Here is a 23,168-nt window from a genome sequence, read left to right on the forward strand (position 1 = left end):
TAGCATAGAAATGTGACTTCTATGTTGCTGCAAGTGCCATTGAATGAACACCAGTTGTGAATGACTCCAAGTTGTAAAGGGTGAACAAAACTAGCACCTTGCATCCCACCAGAAGCAGGTAGCCAGTACTGTCCAAGGAGCAACAGCCCGTCAAAGTCCAACCATCTAACCCCATGATCACATGGGTCTCAACATTCTGCACTAACAGCAGTTTCTGAGTGGTCTTCAGAGGTAGTCCCACATAGAGTGAATTACAGTAATCAGGTCTTGGTATCATCAATGCATGAACCACTGCGATTGGGTCTGATCGATTCACATTTGGTTGCAGCCACCACTGGTGCCACCTTACCATGATCCAGATGTAGCATAGAATTCAGAAGGACCCCTAAACTAAGAACAAGCTCCTGCAGAGGAAGTGCAACCCCATTCAAAATGGGTTGCTGGTTGCCTCAGAACAGGTTCTTACATCACAAGTCTCCGGACCAAGAAGAACTCTGTCCAGATTTAACTTTGACTTGTTTGTTTTCATCCAGTCTCCCACTGACTCAGGCAATGATCTAGAACTTCTGCAGCTTCCACATCCATCAATGGAACAGCAAGTTAGACCTGTGTATAGTTTGCATTTCCCAGCAGTTTCATGTAGATATTAAATAACATGGGGAAGAGAATGTCCCCTGAGGGCTGGGGATAAGAATAGGCCCTCAGTTTGGCTGTACTTGTCGTAAGAGGTGACTGAACAGCCACCGGGTAGATGGGACTCGTCAGCCTGGGAAGGCAGCTCATCTGAGAGAAGGAAAACTCTGATCCCAAGCCTCCACTGCCTTGTGGCATACATCCAGTTATGGAAAAGGCTTCAGGAGTCAATCTCGAGGCAAAATCCGGAGCCGGAATCCCTGAGGCAGTTCATGGCTGAACACAGTCACGTTCTGGCAACTCCTGCGACGCCGCTGGAACCAACCGTATTGGCTTCTGCCTTTCCATTGGACCATTTCAGCGACGTGGAGAGGGGGGATTTGCTGCATGGGTAACAGCCTATCCTCCATACCTACTTTACCCAGGCTTCGCGCACTGGAGAGGACACTCTGTTCCAGAACACTATTCAGAGTGCGATACCATAGTCTTCCGAGACTGAAGGATGCCAACAAGGAGGGGAAGAGAATAGAATACTGTAGATGCCAGAGACCAAAGGCTAGGGTTAAGAACAGGAGTCCTCCAGTACCACCTTCTAGGCTCTATCGGCTAGAAAGAATTTGAACCACTCCAAAGCAGTGCCTTCAGTCCCAGTGCTTTCAGTCCCAGTCTGTCCAGACAGCTCAAAAGGACACCATGGTTGAGAGGCTGTTGAAAGGTTCAGCAAGACCAACAGGGATGCACTTGCCCCATCTAGTCCCTGGCATAATCATCCACTGTGGCAACCAAAATTTTTTCTGTCTCAAAACCAAGCCTGAAGCCAGGTTGAAAGAGGTCCAGATAATTTCAGTCAGGAAAACATGGAGCTGAGATGTCACTATCCACTCGATCACTTTGCCCAGGAATGGGGGAGTTTGTGAACAACCATATTTTGCAATTGCATGATGTATCGTAAGTAGTTCATACATTCTCAAAATGGTTTGCAAGACATGTTTAGCAGACATTTTACATAAATTTTGCACCCTAAGAACATAAGAACATAAGAACAGCCCCACTGGATCAGGCCATAGGCCCATCTAGTCCAGCTTCCTGTATCTCACAGCGGCCCACCAAATGCCCCAGGAGCACACCAGATAACAAGAGACCTCATCCTGGTGCCCTCCCTTGCATCTGGCATTCTGACTTAACCCATTCCTAAAATCAGGAGGTTGCGCATACACATCATGGCTTGTACCCCATAATGGATTTTTCCTCCAGAAACTCGTCCAATCCCCTTTTAAAGGCGTCTAGGCTAGACGCCAGCACCACATCCTGTGGCAAGGAGTTCCACAGACCGACCACGCGCTGAGTAAAGAAATATTTTCTTTTGTCTGTCCTAACCCGCCCAACACTCAATTTTAGTGGATGTCCCCTGGTTCTGGTATTATGTGAGAGTGTAAAGAGCATCTCCCTATCCACTCTGTCCATCCCCTGCATAATTTTGTATGTCTCAATCATGTCCCCCCTCAGGCGTCTCTTTTCTAGGCTGAAGAGGCCCAAACGCCGTAGCCTTTCCTCATAAGGAAGGTGCCCCAGCCCCGTAATCATCTTAGTCGCTCTCTTTTGCACCTTTTCCATTTCCACTATGTCTTTTTTGAGATGCGGCGACCAGAACTGGACACAATATTCCAGGTGTGGCCTTACCATCGATTTGTACAACGGCATTATAATACTAGCCGTTTTGTTCTCAATACCCTTCCTAATGATCCCAAGCATAGAATTGGCCTTCTTCACTGCCACCGCACATTGGGTCGACACTTTCATCGACCTGTCCACCACCACCCCAAGATCTCTCTCCTGATCTGTCACAGACAGCTCAGAACCCATCAGCCTATATCTAAAGTTTTGATTTTTTGCCCCAATGTGCATGACTTTACACTTACTGACATTGAAGCGCATCTGCCATTTTGCTGCCCATTCTGCCAGTCTGGAGAGATCCTTCTGGAGCTCCTCACAATCACTTCTGGTCTTTACCACTCGGAAAAGTTTGGTGTCGTCTGCAAACTTAGCCACTTCACTGCTCAACCCTGTCTCCAGGTCATTTATGAAGAGGTTGAAAAGCACTGGTCCCAGGACAGATCCTTGGGGCACACCGCTTTTCACCTCTCTCCATTGTGAAAATTGCCCATTGACACCCACTCTCTGCTTCCTGGCCTCCAACCAGTTCTCAATCCACGAGAGGACCTGTCCTCTAATTCCCTGACTGTGGAGTTTTTTCAGTAGCCTTTGGTGAGGGACCGTGTCAAACGCCTTCTGAAAGTCCAGATATATAATGTCCACGGGTTGTCCCGCATCCACATGCCTGTTGACCTTTTCAAAGAATTCTATAAGGTTCGTGAGGCAAGACTTACCCTTACAGAAGCCATGCTGACTCTCCCTCAGCAAGGCCTGTTTGTCTATGTGTTTTGAGATCCTATCTTTGATGAGGCATTCCACCATCTTACCCGGTATGGATGTTAGGCTGACCGGCCTATAGTTTCCCGGGTCCCCCCTCTTTCCCTTTTTAAAAATAGGCGTGACATTTGCTATCCTCCAATCTTCTGGCACCGTGGCCGTTTTGAGGGACAAGTTGCATACCTTAGTCAAGAGATCTGCAACTTCATTCTTCAATTCCTTAATAACCCTTGGGTGTATGCCATCAGGGCCCGGTGACTTATTGATCTTTAATTTATCAATGAGGTCTGAAACATCTTCTCTTTTAACCTCTATCTGACTTAACTCCTCGGTTAGGAGGGGCCGTTCGGGTAGCGGTATCTGCCCGAGGTCTTCTGCCGTGAAGACAGATGCAAAGAACTCATTTAATTTCTCTGCCATCTCTAAGTCTCCTTTTATCTCCCCTTTCCCTCCCTCACCATCCAGAGGGCCAACCGCTTCTCTGGCGGGTTTCCTGCTTCTAACATATTTGAAGAAGCTTTTATTATTCCCCTTAATGTTGCTGGCCATGCGTTCCTCATAGTCTCGCTTGGCCTCCCCTATCACCTTCTTACATTTCTTTTGCCACAGTTTATGTTCCTTTTTATTCTCTTCATTAGGGCAAGACTTCCATTTACGGAAGGAAGCTTCCTTGCCCTTCACAGCCTCTCTAACTTGGCTGGTTAGCCATGCGGGCACCCTCCTGGATTTAGTGGAACCCTTCTTTCTTTGCGGTATACACCTCTGCTGGGCCTCTATTACTGTTGTTTTAAGCAGCCTCCATGCATTCTGGAGAGACTGGACTCTTTTTACCCTCCCTTTCAACCTCCTTCTAACCAGCCTCCTCATTTGAGGGAAGTCCGCCCGTCGGAAGTCAAGGGTTTTTGTTAGAGATTTGCCTGGTATTCTTCCCCCAACGTGCACGTCAAAACGGATCGCAGCATGATCACTGTTCCCCAATGGCTCAGTAACGTTTACATCTCTAACCAGGTCCTGCGTACCGCACAAAATTAAATCCAGAGTCACCTGTCCTCTGGTGGGCTCCGTGACTAGCTGATCTAAGCCACAGTCATTCAGCACGTCAAGAAATCCGGTTTCCTTATCGTGACCAGAACACAAATTGACCCAGTCAATATGAGGATAATTGAAGTCCCCCATGATTACAACCCTGTCCTTCCTTGTCACCTCCCTGATCTGTTTCCTCATTTCAAGGTCCCCATCAGATTTCTGGTCTGGAGGACGATAGCACGCCCCCAGTATTACATCGCTGCACAAGCCTGGTAATTTAACCCACAGAGATTCTACGGTGGAGTCGGACCCACCTTCAATCTCTACTTTGCTGGATTCTATCCCTTCCTCCAACACGCCCCTGCCTGTCCCTCCTGTAGAGTTTATAGCCCGGGATTGCGGTATCCCACTGATTCTCCGCATTCCACCAGGTTTCCGTTATGCCCACTATGTCAATATTTTCCCTTGTCACCAGACATTCCAGTTCTCCCACCTTTGCTCGTAGACTTCGGGCATTCGCATAAAAGCATTTATACACGGAATGCCCCAGGATGGGCTGCTTATTCACTCCTTTGTCCCCACATCCTCTCATTGTGCCAAACCGTCTATCACATCCCATCTCCCTACCTTTCCCAATTTCTTCTCCTACCCTGCCTTTGTCTTGTTGTTCTCTAACCTCCCCATCCTCATCGCATAGGGACGAGGAGTCCCGAACCGGATGCCCCTCGGCTCCTGTCGGCCTTCCCCCAGGGATCAGTTTAAAAGCTGCTCTGCCACCTTTTTAATGTTATGCGCCAGCAGTCTGGTTCCATTCTGGTTCAAATGGAGCCCGTCCCTCTTGTACAGGCCCTGCTTGTCCCAAAACGTTCCCCAGTGCCTAACAAATCTAAACCCCTCCTCCCTACACCACCGTCTCATCCACGCATTGAGACCCCTGATCTCCGCCTGCCTAGCTGGCCCTGCGCGTGGAACAGGTAGCACTTCAGAGAACGCTACCTTTGAGGTCCTGGCTTTCAGCTTCCTGCCTAAAAGCCTAAATTTGGCCTCCAGGACCTCCCAGCTACACTTGCCCACATCGTTGGTGCCGACATGCACCACAGCCGCTACCTCTCCCCCAGCACTGTCTACCAGCCTGTCTAGACGAGAAGTGATGTCCGCAACCTTCGCACCAGGCAGGCAAGTCACCATGCGGTCCTCACATCCGTCGCAAACCCCCCTCTCTATGTTTCTGATAATTGAATCCCCCACTACAAGAAGCCCCCGACCCCCCTCCCGCCGAGGAGTATCCCGAGTGCGCTCGGATACGGGCCCATCCCCTGGAGAAGGGATCCCCCCTAGGGGATTGTTTCCCTCCTCTCCAGGATGACGTCCTCCAGTCCCGAGACTTCCCACCCGGGCAGCCGAGGAGCTGCACGCCTGAGGTTGGGACGAAGCCTGATCGTCCCCAGAAGTCTCCCCACGGTCCTCCTCTGGCTGCCTGCGCTTCTCCAGGTCGGCCACCAAGGCTTCAAGGGAGCGGACGCATTCCCTGAGAGCCTGGAGCTCCTTGCACCGAGGACACACCCATGACTTATGCCCCAGAGGCATATAATCATACATGTGGCACTCGATGCAGAACACTGGATAGCCCCCACCCTGCTGCTGGCTGTCTGACTGCATAGCTTTTTTGTTGTTGTTGTTGTTTTATTTAGGGGTCCTTTTAAAAACCGTACACTGGATAGCAGCCCTTTTCTCTAGGGAAGAGGAAGGGCAGCGTATGGGGCCCTGGCCTCCTCGCCCTGCTGCTGAACTCGCCCAGATGCTAAACTCTTGTGCCTTACCTGGCACTTAGTTCCCAGAGGCACTTGGTGTCCCAGAGGCCACACGCGTCTGCAGAGTGGACCCTTTTTACTTTGCTCACACACCCCATGCTCCAGAGGCAGGGAGGGAGTGTTTTGGGGAGGGGGAAAAGGTGGTTCAGGTCCAGGAGGGTGGCATCCTAACCCCTGTCCTGGCCTGAAAGTCCTACACTGCTACTCAGTTCTGCAAAAGTTAGATATCTGGTGCAGATCCTATTGGCCCCATTGAGCAGACTGGTGCCGATTACACCATCTGCAGGTTCTACTCCAGAGAGGAGAAAGCAGGGCCTAGGAAAGGGGGGTAAAGGGGGTAATCTGTACCTGGGCCCAGGGTCAGAAAGGGGGCCCAGGAGCCAAAGGAAGGGGCCCAGAAATTTCCTGGGATCTTACATTTTCCAGTCTCACTCAGACTCACTGCCCACACAGGATGCACATGGCACATGGCAGCAACTACTGCCAGTAGCCACAGGCACCAGGCCTAGGAAAGCATATATTTCTTAACAGTGTCACATCTGGGAGGAAGCTGGCCTGTTCCAGGAGCTCTTTGGCTTGTGGATCTGCTTACAATGAAGGAGTGGATGGGAGCTCAGGGACACAGCTGTGGGGCTACAACTGCTGCAGAAGTGGTGTCCACCCCCATTGCCCCCCCATTCTGTTTCACCCCCCCTCTCTTTGGGAAGGGACCCCAAAGAAACTTTGTACCCCCTGACAGAATTCTCTTAGAGACCCTGGGAGAAAGCAAGTAGTTTGTTGTTCACACTGGCGGGGTGGTGGTGGTGTCTTTTGTAATGTCTGAATTGACTCTCCACAATAAGGTAGAGTGAATGATTATTCCGACTTCATGGTCTGGAGAAGTGTCTGTGGTATCTTGATACTGAATTTTGGGTAGGGCCTAAGTTCAAATCCCCATTCAGCCAACAAGCCTATTGCGTGATCTTGGGCCAGTCTACCACCTTTCAGTCTAAACTATCTCGCAGGACTGTGGAGCTCAATGGAGGGAGACCATATACAACACACTGAGTAATTTGGATTCAGGGCAAGGTAAAATTTTAATTAATGCTATTTTTTAAAATATAAACCTACTTTGTCACAGGTTGGTCAAATGATACAAGTATTTTAATGCTTTTTGGAGAGATGTCTGTGGTAAGAAACCATATCTGAACTAATTCATTCTCAGACTTTTTACACTATGGACGTGTTAATTAAACTTCAGTCATGAAGACAATTAAGCCACATTTGCTATACTTTTAACTAGTCAATAATTTAATAGCTGCGTCTCATGAATAGACTTCTCTTCATGACTGTGTTGTTGCAGTGACGTTGCATCACTCAGCTACGTACTGTGAGAATCAATCTGAGATCAATATTTCCTGAGTGCTTTTTGTGTCTTTTAGAGCCTGTGGAAAAAGAAAAATAGCAACATGGGGCTTCTTGTCGTGATTACATTATCTGCCTAAATAACACTCTTGCCCAAATCCATTTTACCTTGAGTTGCCACCTCTCCAAGGAAAGACAAAGATCATTGGTGGTTTGCCACAGATAATTCTTTTCATATGAAAAGAACTTTACAATTCTTATAGTTTCAGTTTTTCTATATTACTCTGTGCAATTAGTGTTGGAGGAAATTAAAAATAGTTTCCTCTTTGGGGGGAAGCAGAGTAGCTTGAGCAGCAGACCCCCCCCCCCTTTGGATATTACCCCAGGTAACCTCCCTCACCCAGCTGACTGCTATTCAATAAAAAAAGACAGAGGCAATGGCTTGTTAAAGTTGCAAAAAGAAGTTATTTACTTACAGTTCCATTGAGTGTATATTTACAGCATCTGATTAGGATCAGAGGTTCAGCTATTACTTAGAGATAGCAAGGCCCTAGAGCTGCCTCACCCTGCATGCCTTGTACTCAAGATGGCCTGAGCATCAGAGACCTGGTGTGCACCATCTTAACAGGTTGGTGGTCAGAGGACAAGTGGAAGTGCTCAGAGGAGAAGGGAAGGATAAAGGGTTAGGGCCACACCCCACAAGGATCACAGAGAGAACAGGTAGAAAGGTCAGAATCACTGGGCCATAACTTGACCCCTTCTGGACAGCAGACGGAGTTGCACCGACTCCAACAATTAGATCATGAATATTCCCATGGACAAGGGATGCCATGGCTTGAATTGTGTTGGAGGCTGGTACTCAGCCTGGTTTGGTATCTGAACTGTATGTGCCAGGACTCTGATTCTCTTCAGGTGCAGAAACAAATAAGGTGGCAATGTTAGCATTTGTGACAGATATACAGATTGAATGCTGTGGATTAGTCATGCCTGGCGTAAGTACTAGGACTTTCCAGATCTGGATGCAAGTATAGCCACCATGGCCCTGGCCTATGAGTCTTCAAAGTGGAAGAACTTGAAATGTGAGTTCCCTCTACTTGCCCCGTTTGAACTCAGGTCTAGCCCTACAATAATTTTACTTAGCTGGCATGATACACAAGGTGCCACTTCCTGCAAGCAGTCATGGGGCTTGTAGTTTTCTAACTGCATGACTCATGAACATGGGCTGGAAATTTACATTCATTGTGTCATTTCTAATTAAGTAGAGTATTTTCAAGGCCTCTCCTGTGTGGAAAGGAGCCCCCCATCCCTAAGATGAGAGAGGATTGATAAGGAAGTGGAATTGTGATTGAGTCAAGCTTTTTAAGTTTGTATTGAACATTAAAAACAATATAACACTGCTGTGGGGATGGGGCTAGCCTACTACTGCTAGCTGTAGTAGTACATTTTATACATTTAGTACATTCTGACCTGGCCTATATGCTTTCTGTGAGAGGTTGTTTTATTAAAGAGCCACAGTACCTACAGTGAAGAGAAAGACACAATTCATTTACCTTCCTATTTTGTAGGACAGAGTTCATTCAGAAAGGGAGAATATCAATAAAAGGCACAGGACTGCTGAATTGCTTACTGGAAGCTTTTGCACAAACATTTTTAAATCAAGGTGTCAAGAGGGTAAGTGCTTTTATTTTATTCCCCCCCCCCAATTCTTGGATGCTTTCTTCAGTGAATGTGCATTTATGACTTCCTCCAAATGTCTACTCAATAATGTCAGATTATTTGGCAGGCAACGGATTTAAAAAAGAGAGTCCCTACTGTGTATATATTCAGATTCATAGCCTGTATGCACTGCTGGACTGTCTTAATTTCAGTTACTTGAAATTGCATTCAAATTTAATTTCTAAATGGAATGTTGCTTATACATTACTACAGCGAGCACTCTGTTTATTCGGAGGAAAAGGTGAGGTAGAAATTATTTAAATAAATGTATACATACAAAGACCTAGTTCCAAAGGATCACATGGCTAGTTTCACAGCCACAGGAGGTTTTTAATTTTGTTTCTTAAGCAGCTGCCTCCCATAAACAAAATCTTTTTTGCGATGGAATATTCAACACTTTGTGATGTGGCAGGGGAGGGAGGGGTTCTGTCATTCAAAAATTCCATAGTGTATATCCAAGCTACCCCATTTAGTTGTGTGGAATGATTCCTTCCAATACCGAACATGAGGCTGTCTTGCTGACTGAATTGTGTTCAAGAACAAGACCATCCATGCATAAAAGGAAGGCGCTATTGAAGGAGGAGAACTAGGTAAACTGAATACAGTATTTCAAATGAACCATTCCCCAAAGTCTGTCTTCCATACAGATAGAGGATGACTATGCACTTATGGTTCATATTGTTTTATTTCTTTGTTCATTCCTTTTACTTCCCAGATTGTTAGTCAAAGGGTTGAAGAAAAAGAGAAGGTTTCCTCTCTGTGCATTGGAACCTGGCACCTTCTTGTGGGAAAGTGGACTTGAATTTACAACATGAGTGCAAAGTGGGTTTGGGCTACAATAGAAAGGGAGAAAATGGGGGGAGGCAAAATGGGAAAGAGAAAAATGAGGGTGGGGGGAAGCAGGAGAGACTAGGAGCCAGATTAGAAAACTGCCTTGTGGAGGAAGGGAGACTAACATGACTATGTTTACTAAGAAGTAAGCCTCATGGAGTACAATGGGACTTATTCCAAGAATGGTGTGCACTCTACAGCATTTTGTTGCAGGTCCCCACTCATTCTATACCGTCAGACTAAAGGGTTAGAGTTCCATGACACCTACCATAAGTTTCTTTTTTAACACCAGAATTACTTGAGGGAATGATTAATGAAGCCATTTCACTTAATAAAATATCAAAAGTCAGTTGATGTGTATATTATAGGGATGTACGCTTGAACATATTTTTGTGTTGCAAATGATGTCCTAAATGATAACAAGACTGTAGTTGATCTGAATTTGCATTTTCTCTCTAACAAAAATATTTTGCTCTGATTTCATGAAGAACTGGATTCCACCTTTGCAAATCCAATCCTGTTGCTACAACTCAGAAGCACAAACATATTGCCACAATTCAGATAATGCAGCAAATATATTTTGTTGGATTGGGAATGTGATCTAAACAAGCAGTGAGCCTGAGTGTCCCGTCCTTCCCTTATGCTCCAGGTTGTGAGGGAGAATCCTGGTTTGTCAAGCCACAGCTCCGGGTTTGGCCAAACAGTAGGAGTTTTGGTTTAACTGTGGCTTACAAATCAGGATCTGCATCAGGTGATAATATAGACAAAATAGCTAAGCATCCTCAAAATGCCCATGAATAAATATAACTCAGAAGAAACTATCCCTCTTTCCTCATTTCTTATCTCAACATGCATGTTCAGTCTCATCTTTTCAACATGCAAGTTTAGGGGTCATCTTGATGGCAAAACACGAGGTAAAGGTAGAAGTGCCATACGTGGCTCTTTTTAGGTACTCTTGAACTGGGGAATTTTTTATGGGAATAAATGAAAGAAAACAAATATCTTTCCCCTATACTGTATATTATTTTGTAAAGAAAGAACTTGTAGATTTCATTCATCTTTGTGATGGCTAATTTGTTTTATGAATTATTTAAATATTTAACTATTTGTGTAACAAAGCCAAAAAATGAAAACTGTTGATTTTGGCACCTTTTTGGAGTTCTTTAAATTAATATCAGAATTGGAAAGTATTCTAAAATCATGCCAACACAGCTGCCCCACATCATGAGAGGAAGTGATAGCTGCCACCCCTGCTATGTGGTTTCACTTACCTGCAGATCAGGAATTCATGCCCCCCCATGCACCCTCCAGAGCTGAGGGGAGTTCGGCTCCCCTTGCCTCTGAAGGGTCTTCTCTGCTGGGCACAGAATGACTGAAAGAAGTGAAAAAAAAAAAGTCATTTGCGGTTTTGCCAAAGAACTGGAAATGTTTTTATGCCTTTAAAAGGTGTTATGAGAATTGGGAAACTCCCAGGCTTCACTGTCCCTCATAATGCTTTTTAAAGGCATAAAACCTTTATTTTTATGTTGAAAAAATCTGAAGTTACTTTTTCACTTCTTGCAGTCATTCTGAGCCCAGCAGAAGCTCAGAAGACCCTCTGGGCTCAGAAGACCCTCTGGAGTCAAGGGAAGCAGAGCTCCACTCACCTCTGGAGGGTGGGGGGAGGCGTCCTCCATATTTGCGGGTTCATGTATCTGCAGGTGGGGGGGGCATTCCAATTCAGAACTCCTGTAGATAGGGGGACATTCCTGTATCCTTTCTGAAATAAAGAAAAATATTTTTTTCCCAAAATCAATAAAAACATTGATTTTTTTTAAAGTCCTCAGATCTGTGAGCATTTTGACGTCTGCTTTCTGTGCTACCAGATAAACTTGAAGAAAGTATTTTTGAATGGATACTTGCCTTCTTGTTGTTGTAGAGAGTTCAGATCTTCTTACAACTGTAAGCCTTTTTGGTTGCTATCTTTGGATGGTTAGCCTTGCTTTTCATTCTTGCTGTTAGTCCATGCTTGACACACGCAAGATAAGGTTTTCACAGTCAGCCAACAACTTTAGCCAGAAATAAATGGATGCACTAGTCACATTTGTTGCTGCTCTGAATTTCAAAACACAGGCCCATAATGCAGCTCTTACATAAAAAACAAACAGGGAGAGTGTCCAAGTGAAACACAGTGAGACGGGTTGCTCTATGTTATTGTCCGTGTTGGAAAGCATTCCTACTGTGTAACATTTTAATAGAGGAATAAATGGTGATGTGTTTTCCTCCCCCCCCCTTCAGTCCTGGAGATGCTTACATTAGATTTACTACCCAATCCTATCACCCTATGTTATAGCTGACGAAATGCATGCTGCATGCTTGGGGGGGGGGGCTGGATAGCTTGCAAGAGATGAAAAATTTTTTATCCCCTCTGATTAGGCTGCCCAATCACCTATGGGTCTACTTGGACGTATACTAGTTGTCTCGGTGGTGTGTGTCTGAGGAGAAAAAAGTAGTAGGGAGATTTTTAAAAGGGGGGGGGATAAGATCTGGCATATCCATCTTCCCTCCCCCAAAATGCCCCATTACTCTTACTTCCCTCTCCCCAGAACAGGGTGGGGAAGGGGATGAATCAGGAAAAGACTGAGACAGGAAGGGGTGGAAATGCAGGAACCCCCCCCCCCCCCGGGAGATAGTGTATGATGTCAGCAGTGGCCCCTTGTATTGACAGGTCTGGAAAGCATGAGTTAAAACCAGAACTTTTGCTTGAATGGGTGTGGTTTACAGCTTTAACCTAGTAGGGATAATGAGGATTTTGGAGATAAAGGTGAAAGAATCATTGTCAGAGGGAGTGGAAGGAGAGAGGTAGGAGGAGGGAGAGGAAGAGAGGGGTGTGTGGGGTTTTTTTTTTTTTGCCACAACTCAGGAACTGAGACTAGTGGAGATGGCTGTTAAGGATTGCCCCTTTGCAGCCTCAATCCACCTTCCTGACTCCAGTGGTTCCCAACCCATGGTCCACAGACCACAAGTGGTCCATGGGAGAACAGGAAGTGACTCTCAAGCCGGCTGGGCCCAGCAAGTGAGCGGAGCACTATGCACTCATTGTGTCGCCAGTGCAGCATGGGCCCTTCAGCCCTCCCTTGGCTTCATTTGACCCAAAATCAGGACGGTCCAGCAGCCATCCATGATGGTATGATGACATCACTCCATCACCATGTTTTACTATGGCTGCGCACTTGGTGGTCTACAATGGACCTGAGTGTAGGTGTGGTTGGTTCACAGTTGCTTAAAGGTAGGGAACTGCTGGCCTACTCAGATTTGTACCATCAAAATCACTGGCACAGGTCCAAGTAGAACCATTTAGGCAGTGTAGGCTTATCCCCTCGTAAGGGAACATTTGTTACCTTGTCTGGCAGAAATCTCTCAGACTGCCCCCGCCCTCCACAGGTTGAAGTGTATGCTCCAGTGGCACAGATGCATTGCTTTGGAGAGTTTAGATAGTTTGAGCAGTAAGTTTAGGTTATGTGATTCCATCATACTCTTCAAAAAGATAGTGTACTAGATATTTTATTCCCAAATCTATGTTCTTTGGGTATTTGTTTTGCTATGCTTAAGCATCCCACTTTTAGCCTGTTGTGAGGGAAGAAGGTGATTGTGAGAACTTAGTGGCTCCCTTCTCATGTGCAGGGCTACTCTGGTCTTGCTGCTCATGGGCTGGTGACGTGTGGCTCCACGAGCTGCCAGCAGGCCGTTTGTAATGGCCATAAAACTCTTCCCACCATTGGAACTCTAGTTCCAGTGGCGGAGAGGTGGGACTAGGACTTGGCTGTACGTCTCTCAATATATACCAAAGGTGAGTACTTCTTTAGAGACAGTATTACTGTTACTTAGCAACTGGAATTTTCATTTGTCTCTAATACCTGAAAGAGCAGTTTTCATTTCAGATATTAGAGTCAAATGAAAATTCCAGTTGTTAAGTAATAGAGAAGGTGTGGGAAAGTGCTTCTATGGCAATCCCCCCCAAACCCCCCCCCCAAACTAATTCTATTAAAAGTAAAATGGCAAATGGAACTGATTTTCTAAAAATTAAATTTTGTAATAGCAAACAATTGTATTTTGATGCAAATTGTTAGGAATTAAATGACTAATGAGCACACTGTGTGACAAACCTGTATAATGAAACTAAGGAGGCTTTAATTTTAAAATGACAGTAGTAAAAAGTTGTGTTTTTTTGCATGTGAAAAAAGCAGACAGAATAGTGGTTAGGCAAAGCTTACTCTGCATTCTGAGTGCATAATTGTATCTGAACGTAGTACCATGGATCCTGATGACCTCAGCCAAGATTTAAATGCATGAACTTTAGCTGAAAATAATACATTGTACTTTGAGTCATTTTCCTACTGAAACAAATAGTAGTGCTGACTTGTAACTGCCCTTTAGTATTTTATAAGTTTCCTTCTATCAAGTAATATCGAATTCCCTTTATCAAGAGAGTTGTGCCATGAGGAGGAGGTAAGAAAGACCAACCATCACACTGTGAATATAATTGATTCAATAAATAACATTTTTAAATTCCCAAGGCAAACCTCAGCATTTTCACTTATGTCAGTTAGTGCTCTACTCCGTACATGGTGGCAAACTTAATTTAGACTGATGGGCTGCATTAGCCAGTGTTCACTTCCTGCAGAGATGCAAAGGAGTCACAGAAGGTAAGCAGTAGTCTCAAATTAAAAAGGAGTGTTTGGCCCAAATTTGTTTATAACTTTGGAAAGGAGCACTTTGAAAAATTGATTTTAAAATATTTCCTTCATGATAAATCAAACAAAATGACAGTCTTAAAAGGTTGTTCAGGTTATTGGTGTTGAACCAATTTGGTTATTTGGCAGTGAACCAAAGTTGAGATGGTGCCATGCATGTGTTTGGCTTTTTTTAATGTTCCACTGCAAGAAAGAAAACCTCTCCATGTGTCAGACATCCTCTGCTTTAGGTGCATCACTTTTCTCTTTGCTAGGAGGAAACAGGATCATCCCATGCATTGTTGGGCTTTGGTTTATGGCCACTGTTTAGCATTCACCCGCATCTGTGATGATAGTAGAGTCACAGCCCAATCCTGAGCTTCCCGGGGCGCCTAGGCTCAGCAGCACCGAGAAAGGCTGCTGCCAGATCGTGCGCCTCCCAGGCTACTGTGGGAGGCGCCTTGGGAGAAGGGGACTTTTGTCCCCTTCCCCTGAGTAAGGTAAGCAGCAATGGTAAGCAGCAATGGGACTACTCACTGTACCGCCGACCAAAAGGTCAGTGGTAAGGTAAAGGCACTTGTGTAGGGCACGCAGCCCTACATGAGCGCCTTGGATCCTGCGGAGTGGAGCTTCGCAGACCCGCCTCCAGTCCGCCCCAGCACGCCTCTCCCCGCCCTCTTCCGCCCTCCGCCAGCCTCCCCCTCCCCAGAACGCCTGCTCCCCGGCCCCACTTGCCAAAGAAGCTGGGCGACCACCCAGTGCTAGCCCAGCACCGGCTGGCGCTGGGCTAGCACTGGTGGGAGTCCAGTGGTGAGGCTGGCAAACGTGCCTTACAGTATGTTTGCGACAGTGCTCAGTGGCACAAAGCCTTGCCGCCGAGCACAGGATTATCTCAGCCACTGATCAAACAGACCAAACAGTGTGCAGTAAGTATCATATACCAGGTTCTGGTTTCTGTGTTGGACATTTGATGTCAGCACTCCTATCAGAGACTTGGTCCAGGGCTTAAATAACCTTAAACACCCAACTGGAGTCCAGATAACCCAGAGGTCCTGCCACTCCATAATTCACAAATGGCCAGAACTAAATAGGTTCTGTGGCTCTGGTTTCACTACTACTACTTTACATTGGGCAGACCTTACCTGGAGTACTGTGTCCAGTTCTGGGCACCACACTTTAGGAAAGATGTATCTGAACTCGAGTGGGTTCAGAGAAGAGCAACAAGGATGATTAGAGGACTGGAGAACAGGCCCTACAAGGAAAGGTTGAGCGAACTTGGTATGTTCAGCCTGGAGAAGAGAAGACTAAAAGGGAATGTGATAGCACTCTTCAAATACCTGAAAGGCTGCCTTATGGAACAAGGGACAAATTTGTTCTCAGTTGCCTCTGAAAGTAGAATTAGATCCAATGGATATAAACTGCAAGAGAGGAAATTCCGGTTAGACATGAGGAAGAAATTCTTGATGGTAACGGCAGTTTAGCAGTGGAACAGTTTGCCGAGGGAGGTAGTGGATTCACCCTCACTGGAGATCTTCAAGCAAAGGCTTTACAGACATCTCCTGGGGCTGCTGTAGGAGGATTCCTGCTCAGGTGGGAGGTTAGACTAGATTACCTTGTGCATCCCTTCCAACTCTGAAAAAGAGTGTTATGAGTTGTGTGCATTCCCCCTGCAACACCCAGAACTAAGATAGCTTCTGTTAATGATTTGACTCCAACTGCCTGTATGATCTCTAATCATGGAAATTCTGTCTGTGTAGATGCTGCACATTGGTGTGTCTGTTTCAGCATTGGTAGAATATTTCTATGTGTGTCAAACGGCTTCTCTTTGTCTTTTTTATAGGGAATTACAATAATGGAAACACTTCTGCAAGAACAGTTTGGGAGCCCATTTTTGTAATGAGGAAGAGTGAGTATGTATATATGCTTTCTTGTGTCATACTTATAATCAGGCTTAATAAAGAAAGACTTGGTGGTAGAAAAGTAATTTCTTCAAAGTGGTGTTCATTGAAGCCAATATTTGTGCTCTTCATGTCATTTTAGAATAGAGAGCAAATGGCTGTTTGATTGGACTGTAATAAATGCAGTTCTGTGAGATGCTTGTTTGTGTCTTTCAGGAGCAGAGGTCCTCACATGCCTAAAGTTTAACCACAGCAGTGTGTCTTTATTATCATCCCTGCTTCTTGGAGAAGTTTCTGATATTTTATGGATTATCATTTTTAATGAAAACGGAATGATGAGAAGAAAGAAGTCAATGGTCTACAAACTAATTTTAGTAGTATAAATGGAATGATGCTAAATCTGTGCTCTAGTACAGCGGTCTCCAAACTGGAGACTGCTGCGTTCCAGAGAAGGCTTCCCTAGTATGAATGGAATTCTCCTTTCTGCCGAGGAGCTTCCTTACCGTATCGCCAGTCTCACCCAAACTGCAGGTGGGCCATCCGCATCTGCCCAAAACTGCCCCATGCTGGGGCAACTGACCTTGGAAGCAGCTGGCTGGCATGCAGTTTGGGGGAGACTGGTGGCCTTGGAAGAACAGAGCCTTCCTCTCATCTGGGGGACAGATTTAGCCATGGGACAGATTCTGCTCATGGGACATGGCACAGAGCCCCCTGCTCTAGTGTGATCATGGAGAAGCAAAAGATAATCTTAAAAAATGCATCAGTGTGTTCTTGTGTCCCTATTTCCAAAGGCTGAACATTAAGAACAAAAAAATCATCAAAATGGAAGAGAAACCCTCTCAATCTTCAGTTGCCCAAGATGGAACTCTTACTTGACAACAATGGAAAAAAAGATGCTTTATTAATAGGGACTGTGAATTTGTATCACATGAGACTTCCATTTATGAAAAACACAAATTCAAGTTGTCTTAAGTATTTTAACTTTAAAAAATTGTATTCAAAAACTGTGAAAATGCCATAGATACTATTCTTGCCTTCCAAGTTTGCTGATATATATCACTCTAAAATGTGAAGCATTGCAAGACTTCGCTAGCATTCCAAGTCTGTAAAAACTTGAAAATGTGATTCTATGGATCTTCACGTGATCTATCTTATAATGGACACTGAGCTCCAATTGCAACATTTTTTTAGATAGTTACCTTGTGTAGTGTTTCAGTGGTGATAAGGATAATAAGCAGGTTGAAAGTATGCCCTGTATAAATTCCCATCAGAATAACTGAGAAATTTACAACTGTCTTGACTGCTGAGATTCTTTTTTGTTACCATTTGAAATGAAACCAAACCAAGACCAGATTCTTAGGATGCAATTCTATTGTGCACTGGAACAGGCAAGCCAGAAGGCTTCTGCTGTGTCCAGCACAGGATAGGGGTCATAAATCGCTTAGCCAGAGGCAAGGGTTTCTGCCCCAATGGGTCTCCTCGGACTTGCGCCACCTCTGGAGGTGGCGCAAGTCCGAGGAAAGCAGAGTGGCTTGAAGCCACTCCGTTCTCCCCAGGAACAGGGGTTAGGATCCGGCATAACTGCTGGATCCCAGCCCCTCCTCGCTCTCCCTGCCCACCTGCCCCTGGGGCCACCTACTGCCCTCACTCCCCCCACCCAGGAATGCCTCTCTCCTCCCCGCCTCCCCCATGCTTACCTTTTGTCCTTGCGGTGGCTCATCCGAGCCAATGCAAGGCGCTGGAGGAAGCTGGTGCAGAAGCATCTGTCAGCCTCTGTAGGCCGGTGCTTCTGGGAGTGCCGGCCTGGCTTCCTCCTGAACAGATGCAAACGTGCCTTACACCCTGTTAGGATTGCACTCTTAGACAGTTCATAACAACTTTTACCCCCTGGATTCTGGTGGCTACAATCCTACATCTAATATTAAATTACTCAACTGCCTGCATGTATGTAAGCATGTCCCTTGTGTTGGAGTATATTTTGGCCATGTTAGCAGAAATGCTGGGAGGGCAGTGAATATATGTACAGAGCTGGCCACTGCTCTGCATTGGATAGACATTGTAAACATGACATGCTTTGTTGGGAGATGCTTAGGCAAACTCTCGGTATTATTAGGTTCGAAACATTTAAGTCTTGGTTAAATAAAGTATGTTCAGGAGTAGTAGGGAGGATGATTTTGTTTTGACATAAGTAATAAAATCACGCCCTTTTCAACCTTGTCACCTAGCTTTATGACTGAGATTGCTGGAGCAGCCAGGATTAAATTTAGATTTACCAGGCACAGCAAGTTAGGTCAGGTCATTTTTAATTTATTTCCTTCAGCAATAATCCAGCCTAACCAGTCATTTGAACAGCTCTTTGACAGCTGGCTAATGGGACTGAAAAGTGTGCCAACTGCCTTCCTGGCTACTCTCCTCCCTGGGCACCTGCTTCCTCTTGCTAAACACGTTGAAGGCAGGAAGACCATAAGAGAGACTTGTATTTCCAAAACTGTGGAATTTTTATTTTTTTTAATAGAGGCGTCTTCCTCCTTCTCTTTGCTTCCTTTTGTAGGCCTGCAAAAATGGAGCATCTTGTAATAAACATAAAGCGCAGGAGGCAAGGTAGAAGGTGTGCACGTAAACTGGGGAAATGAAAGCAATGCAGAGGTATCTGTGCTGTACTGACAGTGCACCAGAAAACACTGGCAGCACTGAAAGATCCCACTGGGCTCTAGAAAGATCAGGCTTTATTTTCTTCTAGGAGCAGGGCAGTAGCCACTTTCAATTGAGGCCTCAAAGGAAGTTGCTAATAAATGTTCTTGTTAAATCTGAATAAACATTGATTTTGTATGAAAAGTTGCATATGCCTATTCATTAATTGTAATGACTGCTATTGATGTTCTGTGTGTGGTCATATAATATTTTCTTACAGGTTCCAGCAATGGAAACATCTCTGGTAATGTGACAGGAGTCAGACCTATGGTAATTTGAATCTGTCAAGTCCCAATCTCCAGATGTCTTGGGTAATGACTCTAAAGCTTCGGGAACTTTTACAGAAAGAAGAGAGCAGGAGTTTGCAGTTCAGACCCAGTTTGAGGGATAGAATTCAGTAGGCCATGTGGAAGGAGGAGAATTCATGGTCCAATCTTTGGGCAATTAATGGCAGCGGAACTCCTGGTCTATCACTATAAGGCAGGACTTTTCAAACTGGGGCGTCGCGACGCCCCAGCCTGCGGGCCCTGCCCCCTGCCCCCTTAAGGGGAGACGGGGAGGAGGCAGCGGCGCAATCCCCAGGATTGCGCCACTCATGGGGGCTGCAGGGGCTTGGGTACACGTACCCAAGCCCCTGCAGCCTCTTAGGGGTGCGGGGAGCCTGGCACGTCCTGCAGCAGGGCTCCCCGCAGCAGTGAAAGTAGATGCGGAGCTTTAGCGGAGGCGGGGCATGATCACTCCGCATCTACTTTCACTGCTGCCGGGAGCCCTGCTGCAGGTCGCGCCAGGCTCCCCGCACCCCCGGGAGGCTGCAGGGGCTTGGGTACGAGTACCCAAGCCCCTGCAGCCCCCGTGAGTGGCACGATCCCCAGGATCACGCCGCTGCCTTTCCCTGCCCTCCCCCCATGCAAGAACTTAGTGGCTCTCAAACTCTCCCAGAGAGTTTGAGAACCACTGCTATAAGGACACAATCCTAACCAGGTCTACTCGGAAGTAAGTCCTGTTTTGTTCAATAGGGCTTACTCTCAGGAAAGTGTGGTTAGGATTGCAGCCTAAGTACTGTAGTGGTGTCATAAAAGTGCACAGCTGATGTGCCCTTCAGCACTGCCACCACAAACTGCTGGAGGCCGTGGTGTGTGTGTGTGTGTGTGTGTGTGTGTGTGTGGGTGGGTGTGTGTGTGGGTGTGTGGGTGGGTGGGTGTGTGGGTGGGTGGGTGGGTGGGGGTGGGTGTGTGGGTGGGTGTGGGGGTGTGGGGGTGTGTGTGTGGGGGTGTGGGGGTGTGGGGGTGTGGAGTGTGGGGTGTGGGGTGTGGGGGTGGCTCCCAGACATGATGGTGGAGCAGGTAAGGTGGTGGACGGGGTGATTTAGGAGAATTGAGGCAGGGAGCAAGAGAGGTGAATCCAGGTGGTGGCATTCTGTGCCAGGGTGCTATCCTAGTTTTCCCAACAGGCCCCCTGCCTCTTTTTGAACTTATGGCAGCAAAATAGGTGGCATAGGTCCAAGGAGCCTCTTTGATGGCCAGGCAGCCTACAGAGGGGTAAGTAAAAATATTTTTGCTTACCTCTCCCAGGCTGCCTGGTCAACCCCCCCTCCTATCACCTTTGCATGCAGTGCATGCTGTATCATTGTGGCTGTATGGCAGGAGAGGAATGTTCTCTCCAAGCGCCTTTGCAGCTATATTGTGATCAGCCTCATGCAAGAAAGCAACAGAGATTTTTATTGTTCCATGATATACTTTGTTGCAAAAACAAACCATGCTGCTTAGTTGGTTGTCCTGCTATGGCTTCTGGTACATGAAATTCTTCCTCGTTATATAGATACTATCTGTTTTACATATGCTGTTTTCATTCAGGAAAGCTGGAAAGTTTTCATTTTTATTTTCCATTGTGTACCTCCGAGTTTGGAGAAGTGTAATTACTTACCAGCTAATTCACAGAGCCACTTTTTTTCACTGGTGATAAACTATTTCTGTCCAATGTTACATATACACAACAGGGACCAAATGTGTTTAATTTCAGCGTTTTGAAAAGGGATGTAGAAATACTATTGCAGGTATGTAAACAAATCAGGAAGCAGCTTCCCAAAGGACCCATGTACACATAATAGTTTCCTTTAAATGTCCTCTCTGTGGCAGTTACTTCACATAGTGGCTGTAATGGTATGGATCAGTTTCATCCTGTTGGTTCCTAGACTGGTGGTATGGAGTGGCATGAAAGTGGTCCTCGCAATGGGGGTGATCAATGTAATGTGTAGAGCCTGCCCTAAGATGTGCTGCACCACCAATAAATGTTTAATTTTAGTGTACTGCAGCAGCAAAGCCAATACCATATCACGAATGGTTCCAGTTAACCACAGGCAAGGTTGTTGGGGTGGCTTGTCAGTTACATGTCTCTTTGCAGATTACAGTATTGGCTGCTGGCTGCTAAATGCCTGGATGGTCCACAGCTTTATGGAACACAGCAATGTGGAAATGTAAAAGTGCCTGAACACTTGGAGCATTTGAAATGTCTAAATGCAACTATGCTCATTAATCTGGTCATGCTTAAGTGCTTATGACATCTGTGCCTTTGAAAATGTGAACTAGAAAGAAGTACAGACTTCTTTTGCATAGATATGAAACAGACTGTATGCTGAAAAACTAATTTGTAATCCTCAAGTTGCAGAATTTTTACATAAACAGGTATACTTTCATTATCTGGAATTTGCTTCACATTGTAATGACTGATTTTTGAACACATGCACAGAGTGTTCTAATGAAACAATGTTAAGTGATTTTTGTTCACATCCTTTTCAGTACAACAGTTTTGATCATTCATAGTGTTAGCCCTTCAGATGGTCTATATGCTGTATTGCTCTGCTAAAATTTGTAACCCTTCTCCCCGCAGCAGTGGTTTTCAGAATTAGAACTTATAGGCAAATGGCATAAATATCAGGAGGGTTAAGGAAGAATAAACTGCTCACAAGGTTATTCCAGCCTGTCAGGATTATGAATTAATACATTACTGGGTAAAGAATTTTACCCACTCAAATTTTGGCCCATTTGTTTTTCACTTGATCTTGTAATACTGTGTGTAAAATTACTCTGTTTAATATGCACCAGAAAAAAAACAACAAACATCTGTGGGCCTGATAGCCTTTCTCAAATTCTCAAGGGGTTGGTTTGGTAGTAAAAAAGGATTAGCCTGCTTTCTAAAAGGGTTCCCAGGAAAGCATATTTAAAAATAGTTTGCGGAGAAAAGATAATTAGACATACAAATGAGCTAAGATTTCAAATTCCAGTTCCCTAACACATTTTAAGCATTTAAATGATTGGTTGCATAATTAACACTGACCGTAAACACGCTTACTTAAAAATAATTCTCATGGAATTCCTAGTAAGTGTGCTTGAAATCAGCGTAGCTCAAAGGGTTGTGCTCTCTTAAGTGGAATTTATTTCTGAAGACCTAGAATGTTTTAGTTTTCAGATGAATAGGTACCCCTGTGTGAGCATTACTCCTTACCAGGGGAATGTTTATAGACAGCACATGCATAGGTAGCTAGTGATGGGAGGGCATGGAGAACTCTGAAATTTTGGTTGAATTGGAAGCAGGGAGTCTAGTTGGGATGATGGAGATATAGCATGCAAATAAATCATAAAATGAAAACAATAGCAAAATAATACACAAAATCACTGCTCGGCAACACCACTTCCCAATCACACCACAGTAATATCACCCAACTATCACCAGCCACACTGAGAACCAGCAGCCTTTACGTTTCATAATGCGCTTGGAAAATAATGCACCGAGACAATTCACAATTTTGGCGTTCTAACAGGCCGGAGTGAACCTGTTGCACATTAACATCCTAGAACAATGCAATTGGGACATCAACAACCATCCAATTGTCTGACCGCAAGCTGCACATCCCCATTGAAAAAGGAGTCCGACAGGATGACACCATCTCCCCGAAGTTCTTCACCTCAACCCTTCAGTATGCCATGAGCCAACTTGACTGGGACCATAAGGGTCTGCTAATCAATGGAAAGAAGCTCTCAAACCTGTGGTTCGCAAATGACATCATGCTTATCAGCAAC

General features: G+C 45.4%; 1 protein-coding gene across 2 annotated transcripts in view; it reads left to right on the top strand.

The window, feature by feature from the left end:
- The window catches only part of PRELID2 (PRELI domain containing 2), a 61,890-nt gene that overhangs the window by 26,954 nt on the left and 11,768 nt on the right, over positions 1-23,168 (top strand). The window contains exons 5-7 of one of the 2 annotated variants that reach the window (XR_010793843.1): positions 8,810-8,915; positions 16,344-16,409; positions 19,313-19,362. Coding sequence is in view for 1 of the 2 variants with exons in the window: in XM_066616791.1 (XP_066472888.1) it covers positions 8,810-8,915; positions 16,344-16,400 (163 nt within the window). In the remaining variant the exon portion in view is untranslated. Of the gene's footprint in view, positions 1-8,809; positions 8,916-16,343; positions 16,410-16,617; positions 17,868-19,312; positions 19,363-23,168 lie in introns of those variants that run through there. The other variant, XM_066616791.1, reaches the window with a different exon arrangement.

The sequence above is a fragment of the Tiliqua scincoides genome, chromosome 2 (genome assembly GCF_035046505.1).
Source record: "Tiliqua scincoides isolate rTilSci1 chromosome 2, rTilSci1.hap2, whole genome shotgun sequence".
NCBI classification, from domain to species: Eukaryota; Metazoa; Chordata; class Lepidosauria; order Squamata; family Scincidae; genus Tiliqua; species Tiliqua scincoides.